The sequence below is a fragment of the Crassostrea angulata genome, chromosome 6, assembly GCF_025612915.1.
Source record: "Crassostrea angulata isolate pt1a10 chromosome 6, ASM2561291v2, whole genome shotgun sequence".
NCBI lineage: Eukaryota > Metazoa > Mollusca > Bivalvia > Ostreida > Ostreidae > Magallana > Magallana angulata.
The window spans coordinates 61,561,555-61,575,677 of NC_069116.1; the positions used below are offsets into that span (position 1 = coordinate 61,561,555).

The 14,123-nt window shown below is 29.7% G+C and overlaps 1 protein-coding gene across 1 annotated transcript; it reads left to right on the forward strand.

Moving 5' to 3' along the window:
* Positions 1–2,912: 2,912 nt before the first annotated feature.
* Positions 2,913–12,912, forward strand: LOC128188720 (uncharacterized). The gene is made up of 5 exons (XM_052859943.1): positions 2,913–3,053; positions 3,737–3,844; positions 4,134–4,275; positions 11,401–12,269; positions 12,622–12,912. The coding sequence occupies exons 1-5, from the start codon at positions 2,973–2,975 to the stop codon at positions 12,856–12,858; spliced, it is 1,437 nt and encodes a 478-aa protein (XP_052715903.1). The 5' UTR covers positions 2,913–2,972; the 3' UTR covers positions 12,859–12,912.
* The last annotated feature ends 1,211 nt before the right edge of the window (positions 12,913–14,123 follow it).

Genomic DNA, 14,123 nt, shown 5'->3' on the forward strand with positions numbered 1-14,123 from the left:
TATTTGTTTGTTAGAAACAATAAAAGGAATGGTCCAAGTAATGTACAATATTATTACTGACTACATACTTTCCTCGTTTATTCAATACACACCCAAACCCGATACCGAACTCGAACATTAAAAAATTGGAATGTAAAAAATTAATTTTCTCGAAAATATGTCAACCAGACGCTACAAAAATGTAAACTTGATCTGTAGTTTGACATTTTGAAGCTGTTCAGCAAATTTCATGTTATTCCTCACATGCATAAAGAAAAAAAGCGTGGAAAACTGAAGTGGGACAGACAGACGGATGGACGGACAGACGGACTGACGGACGCAGAGGAAAGCTATAGTCCCCTCCGGTGAAACCGGTAGGGGACTAATAAGGTCTTCCATTGGAAATTAATAGCATGACAGGGACTTTGGGAAAAAAGGTACATAAAACAATTAAAAATATAAATGACTTTGAAGAGAACTCAGATAGCATGGCAAACTAAATTACCAATTACCCATCGTTGATAGAACGAGTTTACATTAATTTTAACAAACGTTAAGTAAAAAACCAACTTGCAGCTGACATCCCGACACAGCTGATAACATACACTGATATAACATCAAGCATAGACTATTTTCAAAATTCAAAATGCTCAGTTGGCAATTATCAACTCTTTCAGCAAAAGGACATTAATACAACACAACTGCAGTCTCGAACAATTTAAACCAAATGTGAAAATGGCATGCACTCCAGGTAATAAGTATCGTCGTCTTATTTTGAGAAAAATCTACATTATTCCTCATTTTTGATGGAAGTAATTAGACTAAATGACCACCGTATTTAAAAGCACCCTGCAGTTAACATTCCGGCGGCCCGATTATATTTGTCATTACATCTATCAAGTAAAGTTCAAAATTCGAAATGCTAACAAGATAATCAGTTCATTATTTTCTAATGTACAATACCACAAACCTGGACAATTCGTTGACATTTCAGAATAAAAGAGGCCCTGGTGGGCAGCATGCATCTTCTGGTCACCAGAATGACACACAGTTTGTTCTTTGTTGTTGTATCGCAAATCTAACTTGAGTGTACACGCTACGGCTGATGAAGCATTGCCTTGAGTGATGACACTTTCTAATCAGTGCGAATTTCAATTGCGATTGGCAACAAAGATTCTGATTGAGAACACGATGCTAACACGTGGGAAAAATGTCGAAAAAAAAACCTTGTGAAGATGTACTCGCAAGTTAAAAAAATATATATTCAGATTTATTTTGAGAACAAACAGGGCGACATTTACGTACATGTGTACATAATTTAAGTGCCCCCCCCCCCCCCCCCCCGAAAAAAAAAAAAACCACGGAAAAAGTTTTCTTAACGCAGGGACAAGCGCATAGCCAGATTGAACTTGTACTTCGCCCATCAAATGACGTTATAAGTTTATTGTGAAGAAATTCGTCAGAAACTGTTGAGTGAACAAATGTATTTAACGTTACCGTTTATAATGTATCATATTTGTGAAATGATCGATTGGGTTGAACAGACTGTTTTTCCTCACAAAAAGCTTGCTGAACAATGGGAAAATTCGGGTGGACACGCCGTGAAATCCACCAATAGACGTTTTACAGCATATATCTTCACTATATGTTCTGAAAAGCTCTTAAACATCGTCAGCAGCTTCGTAAAATGAGGAAATGTTTGGTTTGTTTATATACATGTTTAATAAAAAAAATGGCGACTCAATCTGCACGTGAATTTTACAACCCAAGTTCGATTAGCGTGTTCGAGAGAAAATCAACGGCAAGTAAGGCGTCAGCATCAGTAGTGAACATTGTCTGATGAATATTGTGGTACATGTAATAAAATTGAAGTTTAACCCATCAGTCCAAAATTGAACTCGCTTGTGTCGTACATTTCAAGTATTGTGTATGTTTGAATTGAAAGCACATGCACACTTGTAAAAGTGTGTCATTGATCGGTTGAGTTCAATAACATGCAATTTGTGTAATATTTATTGTCAGTATCTGTTGTGAATTCTTTGGAATAAGCTACAACGAAATAAAGACTCAGCTTACATTGATGCGTTAAAAATGAATGAATTTCTTGGTGAAACATAATACTGAAAAAAAAAAAATGGGGAAAACGTTTAAAAAAGTGTGTTTTTGTTTACACCATAATTACAAGAGGCGATTGTTGTGAGAACGATTAATCAATTATTGCAGTGATTTAGTTTTGCAGTCTTGATACAGAATTTTGAAATGACACTGCCAGCAGTTGGTGCATAAATTATCAATACCACGTAAGCAGGTCAGAGTGGACGGGCACTATTTCGAACGACCAATGAAAATGCCTGTTTTATAAACTGCAACTTACGATTTAAATTGTCAACCTGTTACTGCTAATAGTGTCGTTACCCAACGCATCAGTCCATCGGTCGCAGCGTATACATCCATGTTGGATTTGCGATAACCAGTGTGTGTGTGTGTGTGTGTGTGTGTGTGTGTGTGTGTGTATATATATATATATATATATATATATATATATATATATATATATATATATATATATATATATATATATATATATATATAAACTAGTACCCTTTTATTGGTAACCGATACTTATCCAACATATACTAACCATGCGTATTTAGTTTAATTGAGAGGAGGGTGAATGATGGAAGGTCAATGATAATGAACACGTTGCCTGAATATTTCTGTGTAATAATTTCTATGTAACAATTTGAACAGAGAAATAATTACCTCTTAAAGGAAATAAGTATTAATACCCCACAACGGAGGAAAATGATGAGATTAAATGAGCCATGTATGTGAAAGGGCACCCTGCGGCTAGCATCCCCTCATTACATCCATCATCATATAGCAAATGTTTAAATTTCGAAATGCTAACTATATAATAGGAAACTATTTGTAATGTATGATTATATATAAAACCACAGACCTCGACAGTTTGTGGACATTCCGGAGTGAACATGGCAGTTAGCAACTTTCTTCTGGTACTGAGTCTCCCTTGTGTTGGCTTGACCTTCTCTGTCAGTAGTATCCAAAACGAGGTATGATCAGATATTTTCTTCAAACTTGTGCATATATATCCCAGTTAAAATAATAAAAAAAAAATAATCGTTTACCACAAATAACTGGTAATAATTATAACTGTATACATTTTCGCCCCTTTTTATATTTGCCCTTCTAAACTTGCTAACGGTTTCACTCCGTTTTGAAGTCGCCATGACACACTTAGACAGATATTCTTTAGAAGAAGTAAATTCATCCGGTGACAATGGGGGAAACTGGGCGAATATTTCCGTGTATACAATATCATTTAAGTATATTGGTCGTCAGATTTTACTTCGTGTACATAAAGTACAAATATATTCTTTTTTTTTTAAAGTCCTTTGAAATAAATAACTCTTAAACCTAGTTAGGTTTTTCAAATTGAGCTATCATGAAATAACTGGCTACTTGTCTACAACATAAGCACCATTGTATCTCACTGAGTTACGTTATGTGTATTTCCACTGGGGCTTATAATACCCTTGCATCTCTCGTATTACGTTTCAAAAGCAGCAAAAATTATTAAATTGGAAAATTTTCGGCTCAAATGATAAGTATTCCGCGGAAATTTATACATTTTTAGACCATGCCATTATTTATAAAACACCATGCTTTTCTTAAGCTGCAATTTCTTTGATGAGACATGAATTCACAGAACTGATCCCGTGATTTGATTCCTCAGATCCAAGATTTGAAGAATGGACAAGAAGAAATAAAAACTTTGTTAAAGGAGGTTTTATATCAGTTCAACAAAACAGAGAATACCACACAAACGCCGAAAAAATCTCTGGTAAGCATTGAGAGTAAACATGCAATGGGAATCTAGCGTCATTTGAGAATAAAGCCTAGTGTTAGCAAATCAAAAAGACAAATCTTTTTGTGATATTGTGAAAATATATAAAGAATAAATTTTAATATCGTGTTCAAATAATATTCAAACGGGAATAACAAGTTAATTTTACACAGAATTGAAATATATTGGATGAGAAATATTTATAATGCTACAAATTTATTGCATATCCGACTATAATATGTCCATGTTTAGTATTTTAAAAAAGGTATTTTTCTATTTTGGGAAGAATTGGAGTCAGTTTGGAAGTACTTTGTTGTCCGTAGATAAGTTGACATTTAAGGAGCAAGAAAAAGTTTTGGTGGAAGTGGAACTTTCACACTCTCCGCAAACCGAGGTGGAGTGGATTGTAGACTCAACAATTATTGGAGGTAAATACTCTAAATGATAATTAATCATATCTTAACAATAATCATAGGAGTTAAATACTCTAAATGTTAATTAATCATATCTAAACAATAATCATAGGAAGTAAATACTCTAAATGTTAATTAATCATATCTAAACAATAATCATAGGCACTAAACACTCAAAATGTTAATTAATCATATCTTAACAATAATGATAGGAAGTAAACACTCTAAATGTTAATTAATCATATCTAAACAATAATCATTGGAGGTAAACACTCTAAATATTAATTAATCATATCTTAACAATAATCATAGGAGTTAAATACTCTAAATGTTAATTAATCATCTCTAAACAATAATCATAGGAGTTAAATACTCTAAATGTTAATTAATCATATCTAAACAATAATCATAGGAGTTAAACACTCTAAATGTTAATTAATCATATCTCAACAATAATCATTGGAGGTAAACACTCTAAATATTAATTAATCATATCTAAACAATAATCATTGGAGGTAAATACTCTAAATGTTAATTAATCATATCTAAACAATAATCATTGGAGGTAAATACTCTAAATGTTAATTAATCATATCTCAACAATAATCATTGGGGGTAAATACACTAAATGTTAATTTATCATAACTAAACAATAATCATTTAAGGTTAACACTCAAAATGTTAATTAATCATATCTAAACAATAATCATTGGAATTAAATACTCTCAATCTTAATTAATCATATCTAAACAATAATCATCGGAGTTAAATACTCTAAATGTTAATTAATCATATCTAAACAATAATCATGAGAATTAAATACTCTAAATGTTAATTAATCATATCTAAACAATAATCATAGGAGGTATATACTCTAAATGTTAATTAATCATATCTAAACAATAATCATGAGAGTAAAATACTCTTAAATGTTAATTAATCATATCTAAACAATAATCATAGGCACTAAACACTCAAAATGTTAATTAATCATATCTAAACAATAATCATAGGAGTTAAATACTCTAAATGTTAATTAATCATATCTAAACAATAATCATAGGAAGTAAACACTCTAAATGTTAATTAATCATATCTAAACAATAATCATAGGAGTTAAACACTCTAAATGTTAATTAATCATATCTAAACAATATCATAGGCACTCAACACTCAAAATGTTAATTAATCATATCTAAACAATAATCATTGGAGGTAAACACTCTAAATATTAATTAATCATATCTAAACAATAATCATTGGAGGTAAATACTCTAAATGTTAATGAATTATATCTAAACAATAATCATTGGAGTAAAATACTCTTAAATGTTAATTAATCATATCTCAACAATAAACATTGGGGGTAAATACACCAAATGTTAATTTATCATAACTAAACAATAATCATTTTAGGTTAACACTCTAAACGTTAATTAATCATATCTAAACAATAATCATTGGAATTAAATACTCTAAATGTTAATTAATCATATCTAAACAATAATCATAGGAGTTAAATACTCTAAATGTTAATTAATCATATCTTAACAATAATCATGAGAGTAAAATACTCTTAAATGTTAATTAATCATATCTAAACAATAATCATTTTAGGTAAACATTGTAAATGTTAATTAATCATATCTAAACAATAATCATTGGAGGCAAATAATCTTAATGTTAATTAATCATATCTAAACAATAATCATTGGGGGTAAATACACTAAATGTTAATTTATCATACCTAAACAATAATCATAGGAGTTAAATGCTCTTAATGTTAATTAATCATATCTAAACAATAATCATAGGAAGTAAACACTCTAAATGTTAATTAATCATATCTAAACAATATCATAGGCACTCAACACTCAAAATGTTAATTAATCATATCTAAACAATATCATAGGCACTAAACACTCAAAATGTTAATTAATCATATCTAAATAATTATCATTGGAGGTAAACACTCTAAATATTAATTAATCATATCCAAACAATAATCATTGGAGGTAAATACTCTAAATGTTAATTAATCATATCTAAACAATAATCATTGGAGTAAAATACTCTTAAATGTTAATTAATCATATCTCAACAATAATCATTGGGGGTAAATACACTAAATGTTAATTTATCATAACTAAACAATAATCATTTTAGGTTAACACTCTAAATGTTAATTAATCATATCTAAACAATAATCATTGGAATTAAATACTCTAAATGTTAATTAATCATATCTAAACAATAATCATAGGAGGTATATACTCTAAATGTTAATTAATCATATCTAAACAATAATCATGAGAGTAAAATACTCTTAAATGTTAATTAATCATATCTAAACAATAATCATAGGCACTAAACACTCAAAATGTTAATTAATCATATCTAAACAATAATCATAGGAAGTAAACACTCTAAATATTAATTAATCATATCTAAACAATAATCATAGGAGGTATATACTCTAAATGTTAATTAATCATATCTAAACAATATTCATTGGAGGTAAATAATCTTAATGTTAATTAATCATATCTAAACAATAATCATTGGGGGTAAATACACTAAATGTTAATTAATCATATCTAAACAATAATCATTGGGGGTAAATACACTAAATGTTAATTTATCATACTTAAACAATAATCATTTTAGGTAAACATTCTAAATGTTAATAAATCATATCTAAACATTAAATCATAGGAGGTAAACACTCTATATGTTAATTAATCATATATACACAATTATCAATAGGGGTTAACACTAATAATGTTAATAAATCATATCTAAACAAAAATCATTGGAGGTAAACACTCTAAATGTTAATTAATCATATCTTAACAATTATCATTGGACGTAAAAACTCTAAATGTTAATTAGTCATATCTCAACAATAATCATTGGACGTAGAAACTCTAAATGTTAATTAATCATATCTCAACAATAATTATTGGAGGTAAACATTTCAAATGTTAATTAACCATATCTAAACAATAATCATTGGAATTAAATACTCTAAATGTAAATTAATCATATCTTAACAATAATCATAGAACGTAAACACTCTAAATGTTAATTAATCATATCTAAACAATAATCATAAGAGTTAAATACTCTTAAATGTTAATTAATCATATCTTAACAATAATCATAGGAGTTAAATACTCTAAATGTTAATTAATCATATCTAAACAATAATCATAAGAGTTAAATACTCTTAAATGTTAATTAATCATATCTCAACAATAATCCTTGGGGGTAAATACACTAAATGTTAATTAATCATATCTAAACAATAATCATAAGAGTTAAATACTCTTAAATGTTAATTAATCATATCTCAACAATAATCCTTGGGGGTAAATACTCTAAATGTTAATTAATCATATCTAAACAATAATCATCGGAGGTAAATACTCTTAAATATTAATTAATCATATCTAAACAAATATCATTTTAGGTAAACATTATAAATGTTAATTAATCATATCTAATAATAATCATTGGAGGTAAATACTCTAAATGTTAATTAATCATATCTAAACAATAATCATTGGGAGTAGATACACTAAATGTTAATTTATCATATCTAAACAATAATCATTTTAGGTAAGCATTCTAAATGTTAATTAATCATATCTAAACAAAAAATCATAGGAGGTAAACACTCTAAATGATAATTAATCATATCTAAACAAAAATCATTGGGGGTAAACACTACAAATGATAATTAATCATATCTAAACAATAATCATTGGAGTTAAATACTCTAAATATTAATTAATCATATCTAAACAATTATCATTAGCAGAAAACACTCTAAATGATAATTAATCATATCTAAACAAAAATCATTTGGGGTAAACATTCTTTATGTTAATTAATTATATCTAAACAATTATCATTGGTGGTAAACACTCTAATTGTTAATTAATGATTATAAATCTGATTAATTCAGGAGTGAAAAAAAGAAATCATTTTTTATTTTGTTACTTAGAAATATAGATAAAAAATGGATAAAAAATTTATTTTGCAAATAGAGAAATTGACTGAAATGTTTGCATTTCAGTGACACAGATAAAATTTTCAGCTTGTTTTATTTTGCTTTTAAGACACACGCACACACGCACGCACACACACACACACACACACACACACACACACACACACACACACACACACACACACACACACACACACACACACACACATCTATATATATATATATATATATATATATATATATATATATATATATATATATATATATATATATATATATATATATATATATATATATATATATTTAGTAGGCGATAATACAATAATCCATTTCTCTCAAATTTAATCCAGAGCGCTTTCACCTGATCGGCTCTTCAGTGGATACATACATACATACACATATATATATTTATATATACTGGATTTATATATGAAGTGTTGTGAATGCATATTTACTTTAATGGACTTCTAAATAGAAATAGCTCTGTGGGCCTATCTTTTCATTTTTTTGCGTCTAAAATAGTTTTATTCAGCCAAACATGGCAAAACACACCCTTTTATAATGTGGACACTAAGCATGTGCAAATGGAAGGCTAGGTTGCTTTATTTTTATCTTTATTTTAGAATTTTTTGGATGAAAATAGTTTTCCAGTGCCAAAAACTAGTATTATCAAATTTATTCATTTAGCTTTCTTTTTTAAATATAAGTTTAAAAAATGCATATCCCCCAGGGTTCAGGAGTGGCTGCTAAAATAAGAATTTTAACATACATAATGTTAAGAAGGATGGACAGAAAATTAATTAGAAGATAAACCTTTAATTTGTCGATTGAAAATTTGAATGGATTCCAGTTTTAGAGAAATACAGGCTAAAAATGGCTGTGGTGTTTTGCATTTAATTAAATGGTTTATTGACGTCACCATGTTGGCATACAATCAAAATGAAATCAAATGACAGACAAAAGAAAATTATGATATAAAGGCTACAGCATGCAAGACAGTTTTAAACAATTTTAATAGTCCCTGGCACTGTTTTCTCTGCATAAAACATTTATCAAGGTAGATACATAGACGTTGTGTAGTATAATAATCACATGGATTAACAATTTCTTTTATGGGATAAATACCACAGTACAATTTATCATTGAAAATATCACAATAATGAAATCGAAGATTGTCAAATACAGGACAGTAAAGTACAAAATGTTTTTTATTTTCAACTAATAATTTACAAGCATAGCATAAACGTTTTTCATTTGGGATAATTGGTTGACAATATCTATCTGTTTCAATGAACAGTGAATGGGCACTTATTCTTAATCTTGTTAGCTGGGATCTTTCATGCTTTTTCTATGAAAACTTTAAGTAATCTTGCAACTTATACTCGTTAGTATTTAATATTTTACTGTAAAAATGAAGTTTTCCTGAGTTAGAGGATGAGATTTTGTTCAATTGCTCAAAGATCATATCAACCAAAAAATTATTTAACTTAAACCTCAAATCCTTATGAGAAATACCAAGAGATGTTAGTTTTTGTTGGAGATTATAAATCTTGTTTTGCCATGAAGTATAACTCTTTTTCGAAGCTAACTCTTTACTTCCTTAAAAGCTGATACTAAAAGTGCACAAGTTAAGCTTTTTTAAAAAAGCTTACCGTCTTTAGAACAAACCCTAAACAGCACTTAGTTATCAAAGAAAGAAACTCTTTTTTATATAAATATCATCTTCCTCTACATAGCATGGCGGGTGGATTTATCCAAACATTTTTGTGTCATGTGTCGTTTAAGCCTGCGTGTCTAAAATTGAGAACTGCGTATCCGAGCTTGTGAGTTGAGATCGACTATAGGGTGAAAGACATCTTAGGTAGGGTCATAGACTCGTAATTTTTTGATAAAATCAAAGTTTTACCACTGCATTTATCTATCTAAGGTGCAAATAACTTTACCGATATTCATCATACCGCATCAATTTTTTTTTTTTTTACATTTTTGTATAAATATTTGAATAAACAATTCTAAAAGAAAAACAAATAATTTCAATAGATATTATAGAATGTTACTTTCAACTAGTTGGACCTAAAAACCAAAGGCTGAATTTCATTCATAGCAATTTGTATTGCTTTTTCGTTTTCTCGTTTTTTAAGATTTGAAATCTACGAAATTTGTTAAGTCGTACGTGAAAAAGATCATCAGAAAATTATCTCCCTTGCGCCGAACAGTATTTCAACCAATGAAATAAATGTAAATTTTCACACCATGTATTTTCAACCAATCACAAAGGAAAGGAAGTGCACAACCCGGAGACTGTAAATTATTTCAACTCTTTATACCGTCTTCCTTGGAAGACGGTAATTATTACATGTTGTATTTGATTCCATCTTTTTTAGTGTGATATAGTATTTAAACATGTTTTCATAACAAAAATAGTAAAGTGGATAAGAACCTAGTTCAGCATTGACTGCTAAATTTCACGCTTTTCTATGTACACCTAGAATATCTTTGAATATATGATTTTGAATTTTTTCAAACGGTGACATCTTGAGGATTTTATATTTAGTTTATAGTCTGAAATCCATATTTCAGATCCATATGTTATAATTGGTACAATCATTGAATGGTAAAGTTTAAGTAATACTTGAACTAAAAGGTTATTATTTCCAAGTATACTTGATTTAAGTGCATAATATGCCTTTTTAGGTCGTTCTGAAAGTTGTTCAGTGGCAAACTTAAGTTTTCCATTTGATGTAAACGCTAGTCCTAAGTATTTATATTGATCTGTTATAGGTACAATATTATGCTTAAAATAAAGACAATACATATCTTTCACTGTTGTTTTTCTGGAGAAAATCATTGCATTGGTTTTATCCATATTAACTTGTAACTGCCAATCAGTACAATATTTTCCCAAAGCATTCAGACAATGTTGGAGCCCAGATGGAGATTCAGAAATTATATTATTGCATTAAATAGACATGCAGTATATAAAAATGGATGTCTTTTATTAAATATTGAGGGTTTTCTACCGTTATACTTATGGTCGGAGTATTCTTATTCACTTAAGCCTTAACTTGATGTTACGTCAGAATATTGTTAACGGTTTATTTACTTTTATGTTCACTTTTTTTTAGCAAATGAATATAATTTCGGCACCACGACCACAGGGAAGGAAAACAGTACCTTATATACAATTTGGTGTTCAACGTCTGTGAAGTTTCTTGAGCTGATATCATTAAGCACCGACAACTTTATCACCAGATATAATATCGATGTAAATGCACTAAACGCAAAAAAATATTATCAGAGTGTTTGTCAGGGAGCAATTGATGACATCAACAGCACCTCCGTTGCTGCCTATTTCCGCTGTTTACCGGAATTAGATTCGAAAGATTCCTGGTACCAGAGAATGGCGATTTATGCTAAATATGAAGAAGAAAATGAAATCATATTTAAATTTTTGGAAAGTGAGCCAAATCCATACATTAACGTGACGTACGAGCGAAATTCAACTGCGACAGGAACAGTGGTATTTTCTAACCAAGCTTTAGAAAAATTTAAAACTTTTCTGTTTTTGGACAGCCACTTGACCTTGAACGTGAACGACGTGGTGAGATCCATAACGTATAGATATTTACAGGATATCAGTCCAGAAAAAACAAATGACGAATTTGAGTTCTTAGAAAGTATTCCAAATCAAGAACCTCTAGAAGGTGAAAGGGTAACAATATCTTGTGACGTTCTAGGAAGAAACCCTCCTCCCGTTAGAGTTGAGAGAGATGGGATGACAATATCAGATACAGGTGATGTTTACATTACCAGCAGTAGGTCCACAAGTTGGTCAACATCCTATGTAACATACCTTCACGCATCAAAAGAAATTGAGGGGAACTACACGTGCGTCGCAGACGGCAAGAGCAGAGAAGTGTTTCCATTATATAATATTGAATTAAAACCTAAAGTCAGATGGGATCTCATGTATGACGCCAACGTCACAGACGAGGTATGCTGTCTATTAACAGTATCTATTAGATTTTAATTGAACTTAACGTCATTCAGCAATTTGTTTTTGTTTGAAAATGATTTGTTACCAGGGCCCTTGTGGCTTTTCTTACTCAGTAATTGTAAGCATCGAGTATCAATGTTTCCTTTTGATGATTCATTAATATTAATGCATATCAAGATAATGTATACAATATCTACGTATTTTTTATAATAACAAACGAATCAGTTTGCCATAATTCGTAAAAGAAGCTGCCATTTTGAGGATCGATGGTATACCACATAAAAACGGTTCTTTACAATTATCATTCCCTAACAGTCGGAAATTAATTGTATAGTTCTTTTTTATTTAGAGCAAACATCTTGTGCTAGAAGGATCTGAAGGTCTGGATGTATCATGCTCCACTTTTGACAACGATACCGTTGTTGTTTTTGACAAAGGTCAACGGATGACTTTGACAAAAAGGACTGAACGGTTAGAGGTCTGGATCCCACGGCCATCACAAGAATTGGAACCTTACAGTATGTGGCACATCAGTTGTACGGCGACAGATAAAAATGGGGAAAATACTTTTGAATTGTATATGTGAACCTAAATTTTGAAAATCCAGAAACATTTCAATAAAGTAAATGTGCATAATAATCATTTTCCTACTGTCGATTTTTTAAAATATTTATAACACTATCAACACAAGTGAGGATTCTGGACGTGGTTCCAAATAACAATACAGATATATATCATCGATTTCATCTTGGTGTATTGCATTTGTTAGCTTCTTTGAGCTGGATTATTTATTGAAATGTATGTAAAATAGATCAAATCAACATGAGCAAAAGTTACCCCTCTACCTCCAACGTAATAAAACATTCAATGCCTAAACATGGTAGCTTCATGGAAACGTGTGGTCACTGATACCTGTTTCTGAGAATTTGTTTCGGAAAGATAATTAAAAAAAACAACAATAAGAACGGGTTTAAAAATACATTATGATGTATCACAGATAGTCTCAAATCAACGAATATTAACGAGAATCTATCAGTATTGACTTTTAAAACGCTATCATAAAAGCATTAATAGTAAATGAAAAATAGTATTTTATAACTTTTTTTTTGGTAAATGACGCAAACACTTGAAAAACGATTTGTGTATTAATATGGTGGTAATTAAGTATAAGTTTTCAAAAATCTGATTTTATTATGGCTTCAGTTGCTGTGTTGAGCGATATGGCCCATGGGCCTCTTGTTTTGGTTCAATCAGACAAAATGTGTAGATGTAATAATGGTATATCGTAACCCCCGACAAAGTGCCCTAATATTGCCATACGTTCGTATTATCTACACAGTCTATGAAATAGTGACATGTGCATGCAAATCGCATTCATAAAAAACAATATACTTGTATGAAGAGGTAACAGGTGTGTGGTTTGCAATATTTCGACACCGTGATATTAATCATTATTTGATAGTTTATAGCGCCTCACGACCAAGTTTAGAAAAGTAATCTTAAAAAAGATTTACAAATGTCATCGGCATAACACTGAATGTTTGTGCTAGCACACTATATACCTAGAAAATTTAGAAAGTGTTTCATAGATATTCCATATGAAAGACGGAATGTATGAAATTGAAAAAAATAATACCATGACAGGGAAAAAATGTACATAAAACAATTAAAAATATAAATGACTGAAAAGAACTCAGATAGCATGGCAAACTAAATTACAAATTACCCATCGTTGATAGAACGAGTTTACATTGAACAAATGTTAAGTGAAAAACAAACCTGCAGCTGATATCCCGACACAGCTGGTAACATCCAATATTACATCATTAAGAATAGACTATTTTCAAAATT

Bases quoted from the DNA above. Each gene is read 5' to 3' on its own strand.
- LOC128188720 (XM_052859943.1), top strand. From the start codon at position 2,973: ATGGCAGTTAGCAACTTTCTTCTGGTACTGAGTCTCCCTTGTGTTGGC. The intron at 4,276-11,400 runs GTAAATACTCTA...ACTTTTTTTTAG, and splicing joins AGACTCAACAATTATTGGAG to CAAATGAATATAATTTCGGC. The intron at 12,270-12,621 runs GTATGCTGTCTA...TTTTTTATTTAG, and splicing joins ACGCCAACGTCACAGACGAG to AGCAAACATCTTGTGCTAGA.